Source organism: Misgurnus anguillicaudatus, chromosome 2 (genome assembly GCF_027580225.2).
Source record: "Misgurnus anguillicaudatus chromosome 2, ASM2758022v2, whole genome shotgun sequence".
Lineage (NCBI taxonomy): Eukaryota > Metazoa > Chordata > Actinopteri > Cypriniformes > Cobitidae > Misgurnus > Misgurnus anguillicaudatus.
Genome location: NC_073338.2, coordinates 1387506 through 1415154, shown reverse-complemented (window position 1 = coordinate 1415154; position 27649 = coordinate 1387506). Strand labels below are relative to the sequence as shown.

Sequence of the window (27649 nt, the reverse complement as noted above, 5' to 3'; positions counted from 1 at the left end):
TAGCGATTCGGTTCAATAATAAGCAGCTCTGTCTTATTGGAGTTGAGCTTAAGAAAGTTATGTGCCATCCAGTCACTAACATCGCTAATGCAGTCTGTTAGCTTAGAAAACGTGTGTGTTTCGCTGGGATGTGAGGAGATGTAAAGCTGGGTATCATCCGCATAGCAGTGAAAACTTATGTTATGTTTCCTGATAATGTCTCCTAGAGGTAACATATATAATGAGAACAGGATAGGGCCTAAAACTGATCCCTGCGGTACACCATATTTAACCAGGGAGTGATATGACTCTTCCTCATTTACATAAACAAAGTGATAGCGATTGGTTAGATACGACCTAAACCAGGCTAACGCCTGACCACTAATACCAACATAGTTTTCTAGTCTATTGAGTAAGATTGTGTGGTCTATTGTGTCAAAGGCTGCGCTAAGGTCTGGTAATATAAGGATTGAGATTTCACCACAATCGGATGTTAACAGGAGGTCATTTGTAACTCTAAGCAGCGCTGTCTCTGTGCTATGGTGGGGCCTGAATCCTGATTGGAACTTTTCATACGTACTATTATTTGTCAAGAATGTGCGTAACTGGCTTACCACTACTTTTTCTAATATTTTCGAAAGAAAAGGGAGATTTGAGATTGGTCTAAAGTTATTAAGCTCTCCCTGATCAAGCTGTGGTTTTTTAATCAGCGGTTTAATAACTGCTAGCTTGAAAGCTGTTGGAACGTATCCTATTTTTAGCGATGAGTTAAAGATATTTAGAACCGGGGTTGACACTACAGGGAATACTTCTTTAAGTAGTTTTGTGGGAACGGGGTCTAATAAACAGGACGATGATTTGGATGATGTGACTAGTTTAGAGAGCTCATCTATTGTAGTAGGTTTAAATGAATCAAGATGTTCATATGGTAATCTAGTGTTTAGTGAACTAATGGGTAGAGTGATGGCTGCTTGGGTAGTTACGATGTTTTCCCTAATAGCCGTAATTTTGTTAGAAAAGAAGTTCATGAAATCGTTACTATTGTGTTGGAGTTTACTATTGGTTTCTGTTTGTTCTTTGTTTCTTGTCAGTTTTGCAACTGTGCTAAAGAGGAAACAAGGGTTATTATGATTTTCTTTAATAAGCGTACTGAGATAAGGTAGATATGACCGTTTTTATAGCCTGTCTGTAGTGTTTAACACTCTCTTTCCATGCTACACGCCATACCTCTAAGTTTGTGCTTCTATAATTTCTTTCCATTTTTCTAGCTGCCTTTTTAAGAGCTGCGGTGTGATGATCATACCATGGAGCTGGCGGTTTTTCTTTGATTTTCTTTTTTCGAATGGGAGCAACGGCATCCAGTGTGTTAGAACAGACATTGTTCAGGTTTTCTATTACAGTATCTAGATTGTCACAGTTATCTGCTACATGTTTCATTTGGGACAGGTCTGGAAGAGTGCTAATAAATCTATCTTTAGTGGTGGAAATTATTGTTCTGGCTAATCTGTAGCATGTTGTGGGTTGAGTAATCCTATCTAGAAGTACAGTGTATGACACAAGGTAATGGTCAGAAACTGCATCACTCTGAGGTGATATTTCGATGTCATTAATATTGAGTCCGAGTGACAGAATTAAGTCTAATGTGTGCTTACGAGTATGCGTGGGCCCTGACACGTTTTGTTTAATACCGAGAGAATTTAGAACATCCATAAATGCATGTCCTAATGCATCTTTTGAGTTATCCACATGAATATTAAAATCACCAACGATAAGAGCTTTATCTACAGTGACTACAAGCTCAGACAGGAAATTTGCTATTTCTTTAAGGAAATCTGCATGGTGGCCCGGAGGTCTATAGATTGTAGCTAAGACAAAAGAAAGCTGTTTGTTGTTACGATCAGTTATTTCCACATTTAATAACATTAGTTCAAATGAGTTAAATTTTAGTTCAGATTTCTGGTTAACTTTAAAAATGTTATTGTATATTGTAGCTACACCACCCCCTCTCCCCTTTAATCGAGGTTCGTGTTTATAATAATAATCTTGTGGGGTGGATTCGTTTAAACTAGTGTAGTCATCTGCTTTAAGCCAGGTTTCTGTTAAACAGAGTGCATCTAAGTTTTGGTCATGAATTATTTCATTAACAATAGGTTCTTTATTGGTAAGCGATCTAATGTTAAGAAGGCCGAATTTTAACATTCGAGGTTTATCTTGTAATGTATTGTTTTCTAATTTTATGTTGATCAAATTTGTACGTGATGTGGCAAGCGGTGCTCTGTATTTGCTTGCTCGGGGAACAGATACAGTTGAAATGTGTTGATATTCTGGTAAGATCGACTCGAAGTGCTGGGATATATGTGATCTTGACATATCATGCCAGCTAACAGACGGACAGTTAAGCTGATCCGTCTGTTTCCTGACCTGGGCCTGGACAGTCATACTATATCAGAATTAAGACTATTAATCAGATTTCTGGTGAGTATAGCACTTCCTTCTGATGTCGGATGAAGGCCATCTCGGGTTAGGAGGAATGGTCTACCCCAGAAATGCTTCCAATTGTCTATAAACCCTACATTATGCTGAGGGCACCACTTTGACATCCAGCCATTAAGAGACACTAATCTACTATGTGTTTCATCTCCCCGGTAGGCGGGGAGGGGACCAGAGCATATTACATTGTCTGACATTGTTTTTGCAATTTCACACATCTCTTTAATAGTATCTTTGGTGATTTCCGACTGTCGGAGTCTAATGTCATTTGTTCCGGCGTGAATAACAATCTTAGAAAACTTCCGTTTAGCATTAGCCAGCACTTTAAGTTTGGATCTAATGTCAGACGTTCTGGCTCCCGGTATACAGTCGACTAAGGTGTTTGGTGCCACAATGTTAGTGTTCCTGAGTATAGAATCTCCAATGACCAGGGCACTTTTAACAGGTGTTTCAGCTAGTGTATTCCTTAGGGGATCGAATCTGTTAGAAAGTATCGTAACGTTATGGGTCTTAGATGGACGCCGTATATGACTATGCCGCCTGACAGTCACCCAGTTAGACCGCCGACTTGACTCTGATGTCGGAACCGAGCCATGTGTATTATGATAAACACTATGCGCGCTCGATACCGTATTTGTAATGTTTACATTAGCATCTGATGTCGGAACACTATGCGCACTCGATACAGTATTTGTAATGTTTACATTAGCATCTGATGTCGGAACCGAGCCATTAGTCTTTTCGCTCGATACAGTATTTACAACAGTAACATTAGCGGTTTTGCTATCCTCAACTAGCGTTCGGATGCGTGATTCTAGTTCAGCAACCTTCTCAGTTAATCTTAATACTTCAATACACTTAGTGCATGTAAACCCATCTATGCTAACGGCAGAAGCTAAACTATACATGTAGCAAGTAGTACATGTTACAATAACAAGCGGAGTCTTACCGCTTTCATGCTGGGCGATGGCGTCTTTGTTTACCCGAACGCGCTCCGCGGAGCTGCATCGCGTGGGGTGTTCGGTTGTGGTACGCCTCAGTCGCCTGCTAACGTCTGGGTCCAGGGTGATGTGGGGCATGCTGAATCTGCGAAGGCCGGGCAGCGGCTCCTCCACAGCTTCCCGATCGCTTTCATGTTGGGCAATGGCGTCTCCGTTCACTCGTTTACGGTCCGTGAAGCTGCATCGCGTGGAGCGCTCGTTTGTTGCATGCCTCGGTCGCTTGTGGACGTCCGGAGACATGGTGAAGTGGGCGCTGTAGCTCGGGTTGGATCTGCTCAAACCGATCAACTCCTCCGCAGCTTCCCGCTCAGGCGAGGACAGGTCAGAAAAGCATATGTGACCAGTCACGGAAAGTAGGGACACAAGTCGGATCTGGGGCATTTTGAGTTATTAATAGATTCTGAAAGTGCAGATTCTAAGCTTTCCAACGATGTGTAACACATGGAAATCTGATAAGATTTGGAGAAGTTGTGGCCATTTGAATGTAACACATCCAAGAAAGATAATGCTGAGAAATTTGAGAAAGAAAAAAGTTAACACTTTCCCTTTTCCCTGGCTGGAGAGACAATAGGGCTCATTTACATCTCATTTAGCTAAGCCATACCCCCTGTAAAGCCGTTTTGAGATACAGAGGTTCTACCATCATATGTAGTATTTTATTACAGAAGTCCGAATGACAAAATGCATAAATAAACAGGACTTTTAACGTTACCTTTGCGGGGATCACAAGTCGAATCCAGTCTGTTTCAGATGTGTGAATCATCCAATGATTGTTGTCCACAAATGCGTATAATCCGTGAAATATAGATATATAGTCTATTTCGCATGAACTTCTGGTAATACAATATAATATACAATCGGAGGACTATTTACAATGTAACATGTAAGGGTATATCAGATTACACTCCGGTATTTACGTTCCGTTAAACACATGAACCCGCCTTCAAAGTTTGTATTTAAAATAATAGATAATCCAAAAACAGCACCGTCGAAAACGTGAAGTCTTTAAGAGATGTTACCAATCGCTCGCTCGTTCCTCCATCAGCCAATGACTTCATGGAAAATATTGATAGACAAAACATGTATCCAATTATATACAACGATCTCTGTGTAACTTCTGTGTGTTTGGACAAATAACAGTCAGCCGCATCACTGACTTTATGGGGCGCCGCAGTCGGATGACGTCAGAGTACCGCGAGAGCGAGTCGAAATTAAACTACTCCGTAAGATTTCTTAAAGAGCTCTCGCGGTACTTTGACGTCATCCGACTGCGGCGCCCCATAAAGTCAGTGACGCGGCTGACGTATATGCGGTTGACTGTTGTTTGTTCCGCCCCAGCTTCTTTTATATTTCTTTTGTTTTGTGCGCCCGAGCTTCATTTACAGTCTGGGGAGACGCACGCTATAAGTTTGAAAAAAATAAATAAAACTCAGCAAACATGTCTAGGGACAGAGCAGCCACGTCACTACAGTCACGTGACTTCACGCTCGAGCCGGAAGAGAAGACAATGCTGCATAAAGTCGTAATTCTTGCTATTTTTGGACCAAACTGTATTTTCGATGCATCAACACAACTTTAATGACCCACTGATGTCACATGGACTACTTTGATAATGTTTTTATTACCTTTCTGGACATGGAAACCGTACATAGATTTTCAATGGAGGAGACAGAAAGCTCTCGGACTAAATCTAATGTTAAAACATCTTAAACTGTGTTCCGAAGATGAACGGAGGTCTTCAGAGTTTAGAACAACATAAGGGTAAGTCATTAATGACATTATTTTCAGTTTTGGGCGAACTATCCTTATTCAGTAGTCACGCTGTTCCCTTTGGGGGCGGAGGCGAAAACACAAGCTTATACAGTATGTAAATATACACACAGACAATGACGCCCCCCGCTGCACGCTAGAATCTCCGGAAAACAAGCCTATTTTAACCGCAAAATGTACGCTTTTAAATATAGAAAAACTGCTATCTCAAACATGGAGAGGCTTCTTCGTGATCTCAACTAACAGATTCTGCAATAAAACGAAAATCACAAATTTTGAAAAAAAAAACTTTGTTTCTCATTTATCTCGAACTTTGTGCTGCCGACTTGTGTCCCTGGTTTCCGTGACGGGTCACATATATCAGATGAATCCGCCATTAGATCGGAAAATGCTAGCTTCAGTCGGCAGCGTTTGTTGATGCTAGCGGGCTATATAATTATAAAATGCCCAGATGGATATCTTTGCACCACAATGTGATAGAGACTTGGGGGTGGGCTCATTTTACTAATCTACTCAAGTAAAAGTAAAAAGTAAGTCATTTTAACTTTACTCAGAGAAAAAGTTACTTTTTTTACAGCAGGGAGAGGTGGAGGATTCTAGTATAGTTCAAAAACGACAAGGGAATATAAATCTCAAACTAGTTACTCATAGTCTAATGACCTGCGCATTCTCAAGGACGTTGTTTGACTTGACACGAAACTGCTAGACCTCGGAAGATAATGCGCATGGTATTAAAAACGCGTTGTGCAAATGAGCGGTAAAAACTCGGGCGGCAATTCCGTACTCAAGAGCATGAACCTACCTTTCATGGGAGTGAAACAATCATTTCGCGTCAGTGGAAATGGTTGCTTAAATATGGCCAGGGGTTTCTTTAATGAGAATTGAATTTAGGTTCTGCATTAGCGTGCGCCTGTCTCGTCCGTCTCCATGGTTCTTTTTGCGCGTTCCCCCGTCCATCAATCAATCATCCGTGGGGCGTCTTTGTCACCTTGCTTTTTTTGCTCAGTAACGGATATGATTTAAAATGTAGGGAAGTACAATACTTTAAACAAAGCATACTTAAGTAAAAGTAAAGATTTTAAAAACTACTCAAAGTAAAAGTACACAAAAAACTACTCAATTACAGTAACGTGAGTAAATGTAATTTGTTACTTTCCACCTCTGAAGAACAGCAATTTGCACTGGAAATAGTCTGATCAAGTCCAACACAGTATACATAGACGAGGGTTGGTTACTTATTTTTTTATGAAATGTACAGATAAAGAGAAAGGAAAATAGAGAAAGATAGTAAGTCTTTTATTATGAAGTAAAGTATTGGCGGAAGAGATGGGTTTTTAGCCGAGTCTTAAAGACAGCTACAGTGTCAGCAGATCGTATCACGACTGGCAGATCATTCCACAGTTGTGGAACAGCTCCTGAGAAGGTACGCGCTAGTGTTTTTTCCCTTTTTGAGATGGCACCACAAGCCGTTGCTCGGTGGCAGAGCGCAGGGTTCGGGGGGGTACATAAAGGGGTATAAGTAAATGAAGGTAAGGGGGTGCTGACCCAGTGGTGGTTTTAAAGGCCAGGAGCAGAGCCTTAAATTTGATGCGAGCTGCTAGGAAGCCAGTGTAACTTGACAAAGAGAGGAGTGACGTGCCCCTTCTTTGTCTCATTGAAGACCACTCTTGCCGCTGCGTTCTGAATCATCTGTAGGGGTTTGGTCGTGCAGGCTGGAAGCCCTGCCAGTAGCGCATTGCAGTAGTCCAGCCTGGACAGGACAAAAGCTTGGACTAGGACCTGCATAGTGTGCTCATTTAGGAAAGGCCGTCCTGGAAGGCGTGATGGTCGAGGAACCTAGCTGAATGGAGAGCTTGTGCTGAATCTTTGGTTCAGATGATATGACAAGCAGTTCTGTCTTCGCAAGGTTAACCATCTGGGGTCCGACCATTTTGGGACACTCTCAGAGGTTCTGACATGCTCTTACATTTGGTCTTTTTTGCTTTAAAACATAATAATGGCAAGTGTCTCATACCACTGTGTTCAGCACAAACTGGGCTAAAATATTATATGAGCTACATGTATGTAAATGTTTGTATTTTTCAGAGAAAAAGGTTTATGCATGGTTTTTAAAAAAGCAAAATTAAGTCCACAAAACCCATACTAAACATGTTTTAACAAGACTTTCCTAAACATAATATAGTAGTCTAGAGTTTTTTCTTTAAAATGATGTGACAATCACCATGCCTACTTATTCACATAAAACAATGTATTGATTTAGAAATTGTAAGACACTTTTTGTTTAGACGGGCCGTATGCGAGAAGGATTGATTGACAGCAAGCAAACAAAGGCTCGCATAATGAGCTGCATAAAGAGGCAGGAATGTGAGAATGAACTACAGTGAAGAATGTGAGGACAAATGTATACATGTTTGTTTGAGGTTTATTAAGTTAACAATATAATCAAAATAGAAATGATGGTTAGTAGGACATTTTAAGTTTATTTGGAAAGAAACCCTATTCAAAAACTTTGTATAAACTAAGAAACTGATACACAACAGAGCTGTAAACTTCATGTGGCTCATGTTACCATATAACTTTGTCCAAAAAGTGTTTTTCCACTTCATAGTTTTGTACTGATAAGAGAGATGCAGACCTCTAAGAGAGTTATAAACAGCTGTTAACATAAATTGTCCACAGAAATACCCTTACTTATATAACTGATGGGTAAATGTCACTGATACTAAGTTACATTCATATACTATCTTGTACATAAACTTAATCTCAGATAAACATCTGCAGCAATTAATATAAAAAGCTGTTTTCAGATGACTGTTTTCAGATGCCCATCCCCTTATCGTCTAGCTTCTGTTTTAAACGTGTTTCTGTAAGCGCGTATGAACTTAAAAACACATCGCATGTGCACGAGCTCGCGTCTCCGTGTAACGCAGCGCTCATAAAAACGGTGTCGCGTGTAAAGCGCAATGTATGGAATTACCTTGCATGTAAACAATATGGAATCATTTTACAGCAAATCCCGCAGTGCAACATTTACTCAAAGTTGCCATGACAGATACGAAAGTGAATAACTGTGTCTTAACACTGTACAACATGTAACAGATATAGGCTGAACTGCACAAGCCATGAGCATATTAAGTTACATGATAGCAAATATAAATGGTATAAATGAACTGTTGACGTTACTTACTTCTAATCCAGCAGTGCGTTTTCCATTGTTCTTCTTAGGTAATGTTAAAGAAAAATGTTTCTCTTCCTCAATGTCCAGACATAAATGAAGATATTCCTCACGTGTGTGAATAAAGTTTATAATCCAAACATGCGGGAAAAAGTCTTTAAATCTGATCAAACTTTACGCTTTGCTTGTTATGGAACAGCTCGTGTCTTCATTACCATGTCAACAGCTGTGGGCGTGACCAAATTAAAGATAATGAAGTCAGCCAGGAAAAACGGTACTCTCTTTACTTCAATGCAGATTACATAAACAGGCAATATTTGTTTTCGATTATAATTAGCTTGTTTAAAAGTAGACATTTCAGGCTTTCTTTGGATGTGTGTATCATGCTTGTGTGACGAGTATTCGCTGAGTTTCAATTGATTTTTGTAACGTGTTTTGAGAGACAGCTGGCGGAGACAGAAATGTCTGGATGCACACCCTGTTTATTTTCTTTATTTGACAAAAACACAAAGATCTGTTGTTATTGTGAATGAACACATATTAAAGAAGACCCTTTACCGTTTCAAATGATGTCAAACACGTAAGTGTATGATTATTAATGATGGAGTATTTTAAGTTGATTCTGCCATGATAAGGAAAAAACACGTCAAAACGCGGCCCCGCGTTTTTGGACCCCAGGGGGTTAAGCTGGAGATGGTGATCCTTCATCCAGAGTGAGATGTCCCTCAGGCATGCTGAGATGCAGGCAGAAACAGTGAGATCATTAGGGTGGAACGACAAGTGAAGTTGAGTGTCGTCCGCATAGCAGTGGTAGGAAAAGCCATGTTTTCGAATGACTGAGCCCAGGGATATCATGTATATTGAAAAGAGCAGCGGTCCAAGCACAGAGCCTTGAGGCACCCCGGTATCGAGACATTGGGGTTCGGAAACGTTACCTCTCCAGGATAACCGAAATTACCTACCTGAGAGGTACGACTTGAACCATAGAAGCGCTGTGTCAGAGACACCCATAGCCATGAGGGTCGACAGGAGGATGCAGTGATTGACCGTGTCAAAAGCAGCAGATAGATCCAGTAGGATCAGCACACATGATTTGGAGGCTGTCCTTGCCTGCCTTAGGGCTTCAATGACTGAAAGCAGCGTAGTCTTAGTGGAGTGACCGTTTTTGAAACCAGACTGATTGCTATCCAGGAGGTTATTTTGTGTGAAGAAATAGGAGAGCTGGTTGAACACCACATGTTCAAGAGTCTTGGCAATGAAGGGAAGAAGAGAATCAGGTCTGTAGTTCTCTAGCATAGCAGGATTGAGTGTGTGTTTCTTCAGCAGCGGGGTTATCCGAGCCTCTTTAAGTACTACGGGAAGGTGCCAGTGGAAAGAGATGAATTGATAATGTGGGCGAGAGCAGTGATAACTGACAGCCAGAGATGGCCTGAAGGAGATGGGTGGGTATGGGATCTAGCGGGCAGGTAGTTGGATGGTTAGACCTTGGAAACATCCGCTTCGCTTCAGATAGGAAAGAGAAGGAGGGGTGGGAGCATGTCTCAGAGGTTTGAGTATGCGCAAGAAGTGGCGGCTCAGAGAACTGACTGCTGACAGTATTCGTTTTCTTCACAAAAAAGGAAGCAAAATCATCAGCCGTTAAGTCGAATGAAGGTGTGGGGGCAGGGGGACAATGAAGGGTAGAGAAGGTCTTGAAGATGTGGGAGAGTCAGGTGAGTTGTTAATCTTTGAATTGTAGTATAAGGTCTTAGCAGAGGAGAAATCTGTGGAGGAGGCGGCAAGAAGAGACTCATAGAGACAGAGGTCAGAAGGATCTTTCGATCTGCGTCACTTCCTCTCTGCAGCCCTGAGTGTGGAGTGATGCTCAAAGAGAACCTCAGGAAGCCAAGGGGCAGGTGGTGAGGGTCGGGCCGGTCAGAGGGCATAATGTGTCTAAGCAGGTTGTGAGAGTGGAACAAAGTGTGTCGGTGGCGTTGTCAGGATCTAACAGAGAGAGTTGGCTGGAAGCGGGAGCGTGGAAGCGATTGCAGAGGATAAGCGGGAGGGAGAGAGCGTGCGCAGGTTGCGCCGGAACTTGACAAATGGGGGATCGTGTGCAGTGACTGGGGGAGTTAGGTCGAGCTCAAGAGTAATGAGGAAGTGATCAGATGTGTGTATTGGGGTGACCTGGGTGTGGTAAGTGGAACAGCAGCGTGTGTAGATAATATCTAAAAGATTAACAGACCTGTGTGTTAGTGAAGTAGGGACTCGCTTGAGGTCAAATGACGCATTCAGAGTGTTGAAGTCAGCTGCCTGTGGTTTCTCAAGGTGGATGTTGAAGTCACCGAGAACTACTAAAGGAGTACCATCCTCTGGAAATGAAGACAGAAGTACACCTAACTCCTCCAAGAAGTGTCTAAGTTGACCTGGGGGGCGATAGATAACTAAAAAATTGATTTTAGTAGGGTGGATGATAGTAACAACATGTGACTCGAACGAGCAGTGTTAATTTTGGCAGCAAATTCTGATTTAGTCTTAGTCTTAGTCATTTGAATAACACACCATTTAGTTTTAGTCTTATTTTAGTCATCTGAAATATTTTAGTCTTAGTCTAGTTTTAGTTGACGAATTATCATATGTGTTTTAGTCTTAGTCTAGTCTTAAGTTTTTTAGTCTGTTATGGAATGGTATTAAGGTTTGAATATGCAATACAGAGACAGATTTAATGGTTGTTATAGAAAACACATATTTTATTTTATTCTTAATCTCAAAAAAACTGACCGTGGCTTTTTCACAAAAGATAATATCACATAAAATAAGCATAAGGCCCGCTCTTCCTAAAAAATATACATGGTCCCTAAAAAAGATATGCATTCTCCCTAAATGACATGCACACACAGATACACACGCGCGCAGACACACAGACAGAGACACACACACACGCACTTTGTCCAGTCATGTAAAACCACAACATATACTATAATAGTAACGTAACACATTTCATTCAATTTGAGGACACTGAATATTTATACTCAGTATTAATTCAGACAATCAATAGAGTTTAGATGTGTATTCCTTTAGTTTCAATGTTGTTCCAAGTTTAGCGAAAACACGGTGGTTTATCTTATGAAATAACCTTAGCGTGCATGTTTACCTTTGCATGTATTTCTGGATGAGTCGTCTTTACAGGCTGTCGTCATGTCATATTTGAAGTGTGACCAGATTAGACGCTAGCTCTGGCATTTTTGTTGTTAATGAGACATGTCTTCAGACCGGGTGCACCGCAAAACGTTAGCATGTTGCTAACAAGCGAAGTCAAATAAAATCAGCCAAAGCTGGGTGACAAAGACTGTACAACTAAATATAATGTAAACAACCTGTTGTGAAAACGAACTTTGCAGTGGGTTTTTAAAATGCCTCTACTGCCTGCGTAGATCAACCTACCCTCAAAGATTCGCTCTAATTGGATTTCTTCCCAACTTGTCCCACAAAATGAGTAGCTCCGATTAGATCTCTTCTCCATTCGTCCCTCCCTAACAAGTGTCAGTTATATTTCATTACAATCTTCGTCATCATATCTGACTTTTATTTAGTTTTTATTTAGTTTTCGTCCATGAAAAAAGGTTCGTTGACGAATATTTTTCGTCATCGTCTTTCTCAACGAAATTAACACTGCGAAAGAGCTGCTGTCACATGAGGGGGTTTGCTGTTGGAATTTCCGTTTTTTTGGAATGAGCAGACCAGTTCCACCACCCCTTCCTGTTGTGCGAGGACTGTGGGAGAAAGTGTAGATGTTGGAGAGGGCAGCTGGAGTGGCAGTGTCCTCTGGTTTAATCCATGACTCCATAACTGCTAAAACAGAAAGGCCAGAATGTAAAGCAATGGCAGTAATGACATCTGGTTTGTTGACAGCAGATTGGCAGTTCCATAAGCCAATGGGAAAAGTGAGTGAGGCAATAGTGGAACCAGGGAGAGTGCGGAGGTTAATAACATTTTGTTCGCGGCGACGTGATACAACAGATATACACTTTTTTAAACACTTTTTATTAAAATATAATATATAAAATATATATAAAATTAAAAAAGAATAAATAAAATACTACTGCAAAGTTCTCCACTTAATGACATACTTTTTACATTGTTTTTTAACAGTAGGTAACTCTTTTCTTAACCTTCTCTTAAACTTTTCCTACTAAAACCTTGCACTAAACTAACAAATTCAATTCCTGAATACATTTATGAACTATTAGCCTACATGTTTGCCACCAAAATTTTTTTCTGTTTTGATTTATTTTGGATTGTTTAACTCGCAGTATTGAATTGAAATGTACCATCTCTGCATAAAAATAATATTACTGCTCTATGTGTAACTGCATAGCAAGCAACATGATGATATACTTATTATACCCTCATATTAAGATGAGTGAGTTGAATACATAGCCATCTTTTATCTTTTGCACATTTCTCCTAATCTTTGCTTGTGTCGTCAATGTAAGCTGTGACTCAAACTAACGAACCCCTCCGCAGCTGAGTAACAGCTGAGTAAGCCCGGGTTACAGCTCTTCTCTGTCCCGACCAGCTGATCACATTGTGACAATGATATGACTGACGTGAGGTGCAGATGAAAAATCTGATCACGCATTCCTTATTCTCGCTGTCACAGAAAGCGCGTTTCATGATTGCGTAGCTAGGAAAGACGCGCAACCTCTCACGCACTTTTGAAAGAACAAAACAGCGCGTTGACCCGCGTTTAAGACGCGCTGTTAGACGTGACGCGTAAGCGGCCCCGTAAATGTTTAGATCAATATTCAAACGAATATACAACTAAGTACATAAAAATCTTTCTGCGGGCCGAATTATGTTATGTTTGACAGAAGACTTGCGCTGAACGGGGAGACTTACGCCACTTAATATGTTCGTGTGGAAACGCACACAACATATTATGTTCCACCTATGTTCCGCACACAAAAGATTGCATTCGGTGCACATGTGCACCATGCCGAAAGCCCTGTACCGAAACGGTCCGGTACGAATACACGTACCATTACACCCCTAACTTACATGTTTCTGTAGACTCCTGTTGATAAGTGCTTTACCTGAAGACTGAGCTCTTACTGTTGTTTATATACTTTCATGGCATTGGCAACAGAATAAACAAAGCCTTGATCAGAACATCATAGAGACACAGGGTTGGACCGTTTTACTCGTGGCACGGAGTGTAATCACTGGTCACATCATTGGCCACTCCCAGGCCACACCCCTAGCAACCAAACATGAGCACCCTAGCAACCGAATAAAAAATAAACTGCTGTCTAACGTCTGTCAAACCGTTTTAAACGTTTAGACCAGGCTTTGTCAAGCCAACATAACGTTTAAAATGACTTTGCTATGCAAAAAAGAGGTGACCTGTTGCTCCAAAGAGTCCATGTCTGGATCAGTAAGCTCGCTTTCACCGCTCTTGCTTAAGTCCGGGGCCTGGTCTCTAATCCACGGATAAAAATGTAATTCATGTAATTCTGTTGTTTTTTTAATTCTTTAATTTCACTCCTCAATTCAATAATAATTTTCTGTTGCTTTGAGACATTCACAATTTCTTCCTACAGAAAGTCCAGCGATTTCTTTATCTCTTCAATTTCCTGGCACTTTAGGGGGGCATTTTAAGTGTTTATATTTCCCATGTTAGCCCTCAAAATTAATCCACGCTTCCTCCACTGAATCTGAGCAGAGACGCACGTCCCGACCAGCCTCTCATGCAAGCGACACAATTTCGAAGTCTTCAATATAACTTCGGAATCCTCCATATTGTTTCGGCGTCCTTGGTATAACTTCGGTGTCCTCAATAAAACTTTGCAGTCCTCGGAATCGGACGCTGATTTCTTTAAACCTTCTCTTGTGATGAAGAGTTTAGATAAGATGAAGACGGGAGACAGAGTCATGTGGTACGTGAGAGAGAGATGAGAGCACAAGCAACTCGTATGAACAACCATAAAGCTTGGCATTGCATGACAAAACCTCTAGTAGACACATGTACATTAAAACAAAGCTCGACAAGGACAATGGTAAACAAGATGGCTTATATATTGACAGGGAACCAATCAGAACATGACACATCAGAGAATGGGGAAACAAGAGACAATCATAAAAATGAATACTTTCAAAATAAAAGACACGACTATGGAACACAAAATTGTTACATTTATTCTCTTGCTATACCAGGCAAACCGACTACAGTCTTTTTAATGTTAGCACTATTCACAGCAAATGAATGAATAGCAACAAGCTATCGTTTAACGGTCTTGAACAAGGCACTAGGGATGCACCGGTTGACCGGTCAGAGATTGGAACCGGCCGTTTTTGTATTTTTTTCGGCCGATTTTTCCGGAAGTGCACCCGCGTGCACAGACTACATTTTTATCATTCGCAAACATGTGTTTTGTGTAAAAGCATTTTGTAATCTGTGCGCAGGACATTAAGATTGCAAGCTGCAATGTCTGTAAAGGACAAGTTAATCGCGGAGAAACAACAGTACATTCGCAGGGCTCTCAAGTCTTTCGCATTCATTGTTAGATACACACATTTCAGTCAGTTCACACACTCACACCTTGTATTTCTAAGGCACTGACAACTTTTCCTGCTTTATACAATTAATGGACGAGGCACAAGGAAATTCTCTGTCGAGTTTAGCTGTCTCGAGTTTTTTTCGCGCTCCCCTGATGTCAATCACGTGGATGCGCGGCGCGTGCACGCACAGAGTGAAAGTTAGAAGAGCAAGATCCGATAAATGCAGTAAATAACACAGGTTTATTGAATATAGCAAAATTCGTGTTAAATTATAATTGATTAATTCAAAAAGTTTAATTTAGGTACATTTGTATTTTTTAATATGTAGAGCAATTTATTTAATTTGGATAAATTTGTCTGTCTTTTATCAGACTTACCAATTGTTATAATGTATATTTGTGCTGGTCAGTTATGAATAAAGGTAACATTGAACTGCTAGCAAAAACTTGAGAATTTGGTGGGACAGAGGGGCCTCTCCCCTAACAGATGTTATCTCACTCCAAACTTTTAAATAAAACCCGAGAGCCCTGCATTCACCACAACAAACTTGGTCATACATTTAAGTTCATCACCTGATAGAACACAATAAGTATCAAAAGTCTGTTGATAATGCAAAACAGGCAAGACATTTAACCCTCACTCAACCATCCATGTCATGGTCTCATTTAACCACTTATGTTTGTATTGAATGTAGCCTACTGCACAGTTACTGCTGTTAACTCTTTCACCGCCAGCGTTTTTAAAAAAAGTTGCCAGCCAGCGCCAGCGTTTTTCATGAAATTTTTCAGAAAATTTTCTTCTTTAAATATATAAACATACAAGATACCAAATGAAAGAACAGACCCTCTGCTTTCAAATAAAAAAAAAAAAAACGTTTCATCCTACCTTGAGTAGTTCTTTTGTAATCAGCTTTTGAATATGGGTAGGTTTCTGCAAAAACACCACATTTTGAGCAAAAAGCAGAGATAATTCAATTTTTGTGACGGACTTTTCACAGAGATCCCATTCAGAGCGATCTTTAAAACAGACATGCAGCAGCTTGCCAGAGGGCAATACTTCCGGGTTTAAAAAGTTGCGGAAGGAAAGACGGAAATACTCGTCATTGGCGGGGAAGCGTTTTCTCTTGATTGACAAAATATCTCGTCAATGGTGGGGAAAGAGTTAATTTTAGATGGTTACAGTTATTGTTTTCAATAGCCAAACCAAGTTTAGCCTGTTAACTCTTTCCCCGCCATTGACGAGTTATCTCGTCAATCTGCAATACCGCTATTATCAACCAGGTGGCGCTCTTCCGCAACTTATAAAAACCGGAAGTATTGCCCTAGGGCAAACAGCTGTATGTCCGTGTATGTTTTAAAGATCGCTCTGCATCTGATCTCTATCAAAAGTCCGTCACAAAAATGGAATTATCTCAGCTTTTTGTTAAAAATTTTGTGTTTTTGCTGAAACCTACACATATTTGAGAGGTGATAAAACAGAACACATGACGGTAGGATGAAACGGATTTTTTTGTTTAAAAGCAGAGGGTCTGTTCTTTTAATTCATATATTGTATGTTTATATATTTAAAAAGGAGCATTTTCTGGAAGGCATTAAACTTTTGTGAAAATCATGAAAGCCCATTTGCTTGTTAAGAAAACCGGTATAAAACCGGCCATGAAAAATCAAGATCGTGCATCCCTTCAAGGCACCATGTGTGCATGATGGACACAACATAAGGTTGTATTAATTTTTATTGTGTGAAAAGTATTTCGTACCCAGTGTGCAAAGATCTTTTGTTGATAACGGTGGAGATTTATCCAATTAGTCATGGAATTTTGAAAGGTCTGTTCCAGACATTAAAAGTCCATTTTGTCCAAGTCATGGAATGGAATGCCATTTCCAACCCTCCGCTGATTTCAATCTAAACAGCCATTTGTTGGCATTTTTTTATTAATTTCACGCATTTAAGCTAAACATTACAAACTTAAGAGGTGTACACTACATTGTCAGGCTCACGGCATCTCAGACATACCGTATTTTCCGCACTATAAGGCGGAAGGGAACTTTTCCCTAATTCAGTAAACGCGTTGTAAATGAAACAGTCTGATGCTCTGGCCGCGATCCGGCCGGAACATTTTGACATTTACCCGGAGTTTGCCTTGATTCATATATAAGGCGCTCTGGATTATAATGCTTTACACCAAACGCATTTTGGGCGTCAAAATCGCGTCTACCGTGCATAGTTTGCCGCTTGAACACTTTGAATGCATTCGCGCATGTAGAGCGGAGTAGACGCGCAGAAAAAGCAAGCATTTGACGCGCGTCCGAGGCAAAATCCCGCTTCTTGTGGGAAGGGCAACTGCTGTGCGAGTGTCTGTTTGCAAGATGACTGATGTTGATTGTTCATTTATCAAGAGAGTTACCAGTTTGTATTTGGTAACCTTACTATAGGGGGAAAATAAACGGCGCGGGTCAATAAACATCACGTGACTCAAAAGTGAAGTGTGTATTACAATTTACAAGGTTGCACAAAGTCCTTACTGACACTCTTCCAAGCGAGGTCCTTTTTATTCCTGTCTCCTCTATAGAAATAAGAACTTGTGTTGTATAGCTCTGGGTGACTGCGCACGGACAGAGTGAGTGACTCCGGGCTGCCACCACAGCAGCAGGCAGGCTCCTGATTGGTTAACACAGCGCGAAATTCCGCCAAAGTTCAAATTTTTCAACTCGGGCGTCAGCCGCAAAGTCGCGTGAACCGCAAAATGCACAAAAGCACCATTCGCGCGTACTGCGCACAATGCTCAATAATGAGGCGGAAACGCGTCTTTCGCTGCACGCCAAACGCCTCTTCCGCGCCGTGGGACCTCCTGACGCGCGTCAACGCGTCTGCACATTGACTTAACATTGAAATCACTCGCGCTTCACGCCTCTACCGCGGTTGGTGTAAACGCAGCATAAGGCGCAATGTCATTTTTTGAGAAAATTAAAGGCTTTTAAGTGCGCCTTATAGTGCGGAAAATACGGTAGGTCATGAAAATTCTGCTTTTTGGTCAGAAATATTTTTGAAATATAGGTCAAAAATAGTAAAACAGTATTGAGATGTTTTGTAAAAGTGGAAGTTAGGCTTCAGTATTTCAGGTAAAAGAGGGCTACTGATGCAGGGTCTTGTCTCTCCTTTTAGTAAACTGAGGCTACAGTAAGTAACCAGAGACACTTTCAATTATGAATGATTGCATTTGTGTGTGTGTGTGTGTTACAGGACCCATGTTTCAGTGCCTTACTGCAGTACTCTTATGATAACGGAGCGTTCCTAGGATGTGACCCACCAGTGAGGGTATGTGAGCCCTAAAGGGTTTTTTTTTCACATTTGTATCCACCTTATTTTCGAATGTGAAAGAGATATGACGCATTTCCCTTTTTTTGTGCGATACGGCCGTTTCAATAAGCCAGCAAGTGTCATGGGAGCATGCATAAAACATCATTTAAACAGTTATGGTAAATATTTACTACACTTGCCATGCACAACCCAGTGTGAGGATGAAATTAGGAAGTGGCTTGATATTTCATATGAAGATATTTTCAATAATTTCATGTTGTTATAATATTAAACATTAAACTATTACATGTATTCAGTATTGTTTTCATTTCATGAAAATGTTATTACATCGCTTCTTACACACTAGAGCTTATGAAATTATTTGCTAATTTTAAAATTATTTGCTTTGTCATTTAAAATATAACAAAAGTATGTGCAAACACATTTAGGACTATTTTAAACATTAGATAAGCATAATAATGTATATTAGCTGATTAAATAAACCAGCTAAATCAGCATGTTTTTATTAGCAAGCATGTTACAATTATTGTGTTTTTTTTTTGTTGTTGTTTACTGGCAGTTTCTATGAAAGGTTTTACTGGATAGATGTGTGGATATTGATCATGGGTGCATATACGCCACATCCACATTCAGCTCTTGTGCGTGTATTGGAGTTAAAACAAATGTTTTGTAAAAATTTACTGCATTTATATTACTGCACAAATTATGCCGGTCTTCCTGGATTTCATAATAAACATTAAAAAGCCAGTCCCTCGCAATACCATTAGCTTTAGTGGCTGACCAGAAATCTTAGACAAAGGAGCTCAAAGGTGGCTGCACCCACATTCACATCAAAAAATAAGGTGGATTAAGTGTGATTACATGTCAGACATTAATGGTATCATTCTTTCTTTTTTTATCTTTTAGGATTTTCCCTGATGGAAGTTAGAAACCCCTATGGTCTCTGTGATCTCAAAACAAACAAATATGTTCAATAATAAATAAAAACTGTCATTCAGTCAAGTTTTGGTTATTAACGTTCGTACAGTAAGATAATTTAATATTTTTGTTTGACAGACGTAAGGGTTGCAGTGGACATTATGTAAGTTTAGAAATGCAATATATTTCCCTGGTTTCCAGCACAGGTAGTTATGTCTTAAACTTACATTCAGTTTTTCACTTTTTGTTATTTATTTTTGATCTGACTGGAGCAGTATAGAGATTAGTCATGACACTGAGAGTGATGTAACAAAGCAGTGATACTATATCTGTTTATAAATGTTCCTGATATGTTTGAAATAATTTCATGTGTGTTACTACTACAAATTCATATTATTTAATTTCACTTTTCTGCATTTGGCAGATTTGATCAAAAGCCAAACGATTTGTATTTTAAGCGTTTACCATTATATGTTGCATTTGAAAGCCGTTGTGAATAAACACGCAGTTATGAAACACACAAGAATCTGTGATCATCATGTACTGATGTGGAGTTGGTGTGCTGCCACTGTAAGGGAAAATATCCATCCGTTGGCCCAATGGCGGAAACCAAACGGCATAGCGAAGGATTCTTACCCATTCGTTTTTTTTTTTTTGCCGCTGACTGATAATGTTTCAACGTTACGTAATTTAGGTTGTTTGATCTTGACTCCAAAAGATAAAATCTTGTTGTTTGTAATTATTAATCAAATAGATATAATTGGTAATAGAATGAGTTCAATATAAACATGAGTTAAATAAAATGATCAAATATTAATCCAAATTCCACAATGTCGTATCGGCCCACACCAACCGTTGCGCGGGTTCCGAACACAAACTTGACCGTACCAGATGTTATGGCTAAAGCAATTTAACAATGTCGCTCCTGCAATCACTTGCTATCACTTGCCCCCTATAATCACCTTGTTATGGTTAGACTTATCGTCTGAGTTACAAAAGATAAAACTGGGGTCAGAAAAACTGTATGAGATTAGAAGTGTTTAAAAAGATGAGTTAAACAACAAAATAAAATGAATAAAGTGTCTTTACAAATCACATTGAACTTACTACTGAACACACTAAAAGAGTGATAATCCAAAATGGTTTTACTGGAAAGGTAAGTTTGCAAAAGGGTAACTCCTCAATCCAGTCAAGTGTTAGAAAAACTCTCTATGTTTGCCATGCTGCTTCCTGTATGGTCTTCTACTTCCTGTCACGTGATTGCTCACATGACTGGCAGACCAAGTGTAATTTAAAGACATACACTCATAAAACAGATAAGAGGAATGAAATGGATGGACAACATGTAAAACCATAAAAAAATCAAATATATTTAAAACTATAGGGATGTCCCGATCAGGTTTTTTTGCATTTACCGATACAGAGTCCCGATCCAATACTTCTATAAAACATAAAAAAAGAATAAAACATCCAGGATGTTCCTTAGGTCATGCCGCGTGTTGCTGTTTCTGTATGGAGTCAAAAGTTTCTAACTCTGTGCCAGCACATAACTATAGATGTGTTAAAAAATAATGAGAATATATATAGTATATGTACAGGGGTTAAATTGGGATTTGTTTTGTGAGGGGGCTCTGTTGGGAGGGAGGGTTCGAGGGGTAACATGTTTAATCCTGATGACAGCAAAGCCACTGGTGTGTTTCAATGACATTTTGGACCTCTGGTAGGATTTTATAAGTTTCAGCTTTAAAGCTGTGCCACAGGTTGACCCAAACTTTAAAACCTGAACTTTAAATTATGCAAATCTATGAGTCTGACACCCTATATGCATTTGTTGCGCATGTCATTATGCACAATTTTTCAAACTTTGAAGGAAGTTTTAAGAATCAACCTCCTTGACTAATTCTAGACATACGAAAGGCTACCCAAAGAGACTCGATTAACAAGAAAAACAACATACTGATTCAGCAATAGGCTATGTCTTATAAATTAGCCATAGAGATTCCCTAAGCTGGTCAGCAGTTAGTTAAAAAATCCCTATAGTTATGGCGTAATTAATTTGTATAATCAAAATACATTATTTATTACAGTTTTCAATAAGTTGTATCCAGTTACCTAGTTAACATTGTAATGAGATGACTGACATGGCTATACATACTTAAATACTTCGTTTCTAGACTTCTATTATGTTTTTTCGATGTGGGCACCATTCTTACCTCTATCTCTCATCTCTACAATGTGTAATGTCATGATCCTGCGCGAATGCGCGTTCTTGAGGTTCTGTGTGTGACGCGGAGCTGCGTACCGATGTACATCAACTTGAGCACATGGTGACAAAATCGATCGACGTGTCGTTTAAATGAGCGGTAAAAACACGGTTTTGTCGTGAGCGCCCCGCATGCATGAGTGTGAAGCCTATGATTGAAAACACATCATTTTGAAAACACATTATTTGCTTCTCATCAGTTCACACGCACCAGCGCTTACACTGGCGAGGAGCAGAGTCAGACCTTTAGCCTATGTGCCGGGGCTTAAGCTTTGTTTTTGCCTGCCGTGTCCGCAAAAATGACGTCAACGTGGAGTGGGCGGTCGTGCGCGTTGGGTGCGTGAGACCCCATTTCGCGTGGAGGTGTGCACGCCATTTGTTGTAACTTTGCGTGCGGCTCCGCATCCAAAAATGACCGAACTCCAGCCGATTCTGTCCGAGCAGGCAAGCCTGTGATGTATCTCTTCGATCAATCCAAGCAAAACAATGAATATATTTATCTGAAACTCTGGAAGTAACGTATGGAAACTTTGCAGTTTAAAACAAGAATTCTTTTACATGATTCAGAATGTTTGGCTTATATTTGTATTGAATGAACCACTGGACGAGGAATAAAATACAAACCTTAAGATGTCTGTACTGTTTGTTTAGTAAAAACGTTAATGAAATGATAATGTTTAATGAAGACATATTTAAAAGATTGTTGTTTTATTCATGTTCTCATATTTTTATATCAAACTCTGATGTTAAAAGCACCAGGGTTGTTCCAGTGGACGACTTCTTCTATCCTCTTCTTTGTGTTTGTTTTTGACGTTATTGCTCGCGTCGCCCCCTGGTGGTTCAAAAAATAGTGCAACAGCGAGCGCGTCAACTATAAACGCCTCGTCCGTTTGGTGAGACGCACGCGATCCGCATAGGCTTGCGTTGCGGACCAAGCGCGACTATAAACAAAGCTTTAGCCCCGGACGGCCCTGCATATGTATCCGAGTCCTGAGCGGGAGGTAACGTCCGATTCCGATCAAGTCTGAAACCACTTGATCGGGCCCGATTTCCGTTCACGTGATCGGATCGGGACATCCCTATATAAAACCATTATAATATATACTGAGAGGTTAAAACACGTGTCGTGTCTTAGTCTACCACTTGGGGAAAAGGAACTAGCCTTTTAAAAGGTACTGTCAACCATTATCCAAATAGTGGGTATCCTCTTGCTTGTATGCTTTAAAATTTCTTTTTTAATAAATTAGATAAAACTAGGCCCTCCCACATACAGTAGGCACTAGTCTGCCAGACGAATCTATGGGAACACTAGAGCGAGGCAGAATCCCACACCAGCCTGGGTAGTCGGCCAAATTCCTCCCAAGGTCCTGAAACACCCAGCATTCCTGGCATGCCAGCCCCCCTAGCATTTCATTCTCTCCAGCTTAGGGGTCTCTTTAAAGGATGAATGGTAAAGATGTTGATTCTGAGGTGGTATCTTGTGAGGACTGATGACAGCAAACTCCTTTGTCCCCACACCACACGCTGTGCAATTTCTTGCGAATTGAGGGCCACCAAACAAGTCCCTGAAGCTGCAAAAGGTTTTTCAGCCACCCATGATGCTTCTCTGCTGTCCGGCGATGGAAGTTCCCTACCATCTGCAATATCAGTGTTTGAGGAATGATGAGCTGGATATTACTACTACTGTCATCCTTCTGGATCCACCGGTACAGCAAACGTTGGTGTTCTTGCAACTCGATCCTGTGGGTTAGTGGGGTAGAGGGAAAGTTGCTGGAGTGTGAAGTCATCAGCCTGTGCATTGATAAGTTCCTCTCTGGAGAAGGGTAGGATGGAGAATATGGTGGCTTCTGGATCCCTTGTCTGTTCCAGTTGTTTGGCCCATTTCCTATCTCTCTGCTTAAAACACTTTATTACTTCTCTCTCTAGTGCCCCTATGGAATTCTTTATAGATTCCTCCAGCTTACAAAACTTAGCATCCACAGCTTCTCTATATAGTCAGCTGCAAATATGGTTTGACCCCCAAAAAATTCTAACAAAAGGTTTCTTGGTGGTTTACAGTAGTATCAGATGTACTTAAAAACATACTAAAAGTTTACCAAAGTTTGACTCCAAGAAAGCCCCCATTTTCAAAATGGCAGCCATCAGGTCCTTAAAATGACCATTACTCCCTTGTATTCCCCCTAAACCAGGAATACTGTTGACAGATACATGTTTTGACCATGTAATATTCTAATACACATATTTGAATAATAGATTAGTGATTACAAGTACAATTGTATATTAAAGAAATTGGTTACAAGCATATTTATGCGAAAAACAAGTACAAGAAATTGGATATTTCTCCTTTCCCATATTGTTTTGCCTAGTGTTGTTGGTTTCTGCAGTTCATAACCATTCTTTTGATTCCAATAAAAAATAAATTCATTAGAACTGTGTGGTACTGTAAAATTACTAAAAAGAGGGCTGCCATGTGAAGGCTCAGTACCGTTACCCTCATTTATTTATTTATTTTTTAAGTTTTATAATGTGTTTTTTTGCCCTTTTTAATATTTTTCTTATTTATACATATCTTTTCTATTTTCTATGGTTGTTTCCTCTTATTCTGGTTTATTTTGTATACTTTTTGCACTGTGACCTTCACTAGATTTACCATTAGTCGTCACGCTCTTTCTCCCATAGAGGTTGATTATAGTGATTCTCACAATTCCAAACTTGACATGGTCCACAAGTAGTCCATATGCCCTCTAACTGCACTGTTGTGTTTGACAGACAGTTGTGCAATTACAGTGGATCATCTGCAGGAGGCTTTCTGGGGCAGCAGTCTTTCCATTGCATAGACCCCACAGGTCGGGTCGTGTCAGCTCACTTTACTTTGGCTTGGTTAGCTTTTCTATTAAGTTTAGTACCACTTCAGAGTGGGTTTGGTTGTGCTGGCTGAGAGTCCGGCCAGTAGCACATTGCAGTAGTCTGGTCTGGACAGGACAAGAGCCTGGGACTAGAACTTGTGTAGCATGCTCAGATAGAAAAGGTCTAATTTTACTAATGTTGTAGAGGATGAATCTACAAGAGCGGGCGGTGCTGGCAACATGCTCTGTGAAACTAAGCTGACATCAATGACCAAACCCAGGTTTCTGACTGTCCTGAAAGACATAGTGGTCAAAGAACCAAGTTGAATGAAAACTGATGAATCTTAGGGCCAGATGAAATGACAAGCAGTTTTGTCTTTGCGAAGTTCAGCCCGAGATGGTAATCCTTCATCCATAGTGGCATAGTAGAGGTAGGAAAAGCCATGCTTACGAATGATAGAACCCAGGAATGTCATGTCAATGTCATAGAAAAGAGCAGTGGTCCAAGCACTGAGCCTTGAGGTATCCCGTTATTGAGACGTTTGGGTTCAGAGATGTCCTAGTATACTGCTTTTAGTCTGAACTTTTTACTGAACGTACCAAAACCTTTTTATCTGGATAAGTATATATAATTAACCAGGAGCCACGTGGTGCAGTATTGTCAGCAATGATAACAATGTCTCCCAAAGCAAAGCTTCTTTGCTCTTTATTCCATCTCTGGCGCTTCTGCAGCAAAGGTAAGTATTCTTGTACCCATCTTTTCCAGAATAAATCAGCAATGTATTGCACCTGTCTCCATCTTCTTTTGCAATACAGATCAGTCTTTTCAAATAAACCAGGTGGCAGAGCAGGGTTTCCTCTTAAAAGCATAATGTGATTTGGTGTGAGGGCTTCCAGATCACTGGGGTCACTGGATAATTTAGAGAGAGGTCGGTCATTCAAAATTGCTTCTGCTTCACACAAAACAGTTTTCAGTGATTCATCATCCAATGTTTGTTGTCGAAGGACTGCACAAAGAATTTGTCTAACCATTGAAATTCCATTCTGCAATAAAACTGTAATGACTTGTAAGAGACGGAAGCAAACGCAGGTGAAAAATATAACAATGTTTATTAAATGTAAACAAAGAGAGAGTATTCAGTGTCAATGCGGAAGTAATCCAGTCCGGTGTTGTTGAAGGCAATGGTGACGATGACTACGGTGGAAGTTGGTGTTTTGAGTGCGACGTTGGTCGAGTGGTGAGCAGTGGTGAAATCCAAGCTGACACGGAACATCCACACGAAGACGACGACGACAATACACATCCAAACTGAAACACGTAATCCAGAGTACACGAAACAACCAAGCAACACGGAGACTGAGCAAACAATAGAATCTGGCAGGGAACAGAAAGTCAGGTGAGTATTTATGGAGATGATGTAATGATGAACAGCTGGAGCGAGACAATCAACACACAGGTGACAGGGATTGCTCTAACGAGCACATGGCAGGGGTAAGTGAACAACACACACACACAAACATGACACGGAGGAAAACAATGGATTTTCCTACCGTGACAAAAACCTTTTGAATCTTTTCATTGTTTAATGCAGTAAGAGCCTCCATTTGACCCACCTGTTCATGAATATCTCGTAGTATAAGATGAGACACATGTTGGTCTTTAGATAACAAGATGGGATGCTTCATTTCAACAGGCATGGCTGATTTATTGAGCCTTCCACCAACTAGCAACAGTCCATCCTTCAATATAGGCTCCAGACGGTAGACTGTGCTATTCCTTTTGACTTCCACACTTCCATTCTTGAGCTCCACAATTTCTTCTTGGAATCTTTCCTGTTGACTGAAATTAATAATGCTAATCTTTTTCCTTTTTTTAAACTTTTTTTTTAAATGTCTGGTCCTGAAAATTGCCCTGTCCTTTTGATCATACATGGAAGTTGAACTGTGTATTTATTATTTAAAACCATGTTTTTTATAAAACAAATCTAATTTACATTTACCTTTAACCCTGTATGAATTTACTACAACACTGAAATGGTAAAAATACACTATTACTATGTGTAGGAGCTAAAATAGGATTAATTTAGGTTGTATTTATTTAATCTCATTAAATAAACTTATTTTTTGAGTTTGACACCATCTAGGGGTTGAAGCTGGTATAGGCCTCTGGAGATAAAGGACTGTGACTCCACCTGAGGGTGTGGCCAGAACAGGAAGTGACAGTCTTTGACCTCACATCCTGACTCCATGAGAAATTCAATCCAAGAGTTATCTTTGCAATCCTTTAGTTACTTAAGATTTAGATTTTTTCATTTTGTATGGAGTTACTTTTATTTAATAAATAATACTTCAGTTCTGCAAAATTATGCTGTGGAAAATTGAATTTTTTGGACAGTGAGTGTCAAGCCCTTTTTTTGTTCAGCCACCAAAGTGGATAATTTATCCAGCACACTATGAATAATATCAAATAAATATTTGTCCCCCAAATTTATGTCATTGGTGTTACCCTACCCAAAGCACTTTTATTTTGAAACAATGCATCAGCTCTTTGAGGTTTTTCCTGGGTCAAGAGGTAAGTGGATGAAGGCAAAAGGTTTTTGAGATGTCTTACCTTATTTGTCTAAAATATCATGATATATCTAAGAATTTTGAGATAAGGTTTTTTGGATGTCATTAGTGTTTTGTTTTTTTGTATGTGATTGTTACATCTCTGATAAAATAGCACATGGCTAATGGCAGCCATTTTGTTAAAATGTTAGTTTTTTTCTGTAAATTGTCATTGGTGTTACTTTCATTGGTGTTACTTCTTTAATGAGTACTTCCTAAGCACTATTCCGTTAACTGACCAACACAAAAACATTAAAAACAAAACAAGATGGAAAAATGTTTAAGTTTATAAGTTTTATCATATTCATTATCTATTATTATATTCTCATTTTGTCAGGTATTGAAGATACAAGGTCATGGATTCTTTATTAAAATGTATTAAAAAAGTTAAACCTAGATTAAGCTCCCCGTTTTGCGGATTCATAGATTTGACAAGTTAATGCTATTAAAGAAGTTTATTTAAGCAGATTTCCATCACCCGAATTACACCAATTCTGTAGAATGACCCAGTTGCAGTTCCTTTTTTAACATAATGTCTACTTTAACTGGTATGACACTGTCTCAGACCAAGTTCTGTCTCTAAAACTCCTGTAAAAGCATCTTAGCTGGCAGAATAAGTGGTGATAAAAATGTAAATTGTAAATGAACTGCATTTATATAGCGCTTTAATAGACCCATGGCCATCCAAAGTGCTTTACAATTTTGCCTCACATTCATACACCGACGGTGGTGTCAGCCATGC

General features: G+C 39.8%; 1 protein-coding gene across 4 annotated transcripts in view; it reads left to right on the top strand.

Annotated features, from left to right (window-relative positions):
* Positions 1-19717, top strand: part of mov10l1 (Mov10 like RNA helicase 1) — a 221507-nt gene extending 201790 nt beyond the window's left edge. For all 4 annotated transcript variants that reach the window (XM_055201125.2, XM_055201124.2, XM_073871734.1 and 1 more), the window contains 2 exons: positions 18196-18270; positions 19180-19717. In XM_055201125.2, coding sequence (XP_055057100.2) covers positions 18196-18270; positions 19180-19191 — 87 coding nt within the window. In that variant the 3' untranslated portion in view covers positions 19192-19717. The remainder of the gene's footprint in view (positions 1-18195; positions 18271-19179) is intronic.
* The last annotated feature ends 7932 nt before the right edge of the window (positions 19718-27649 follow it).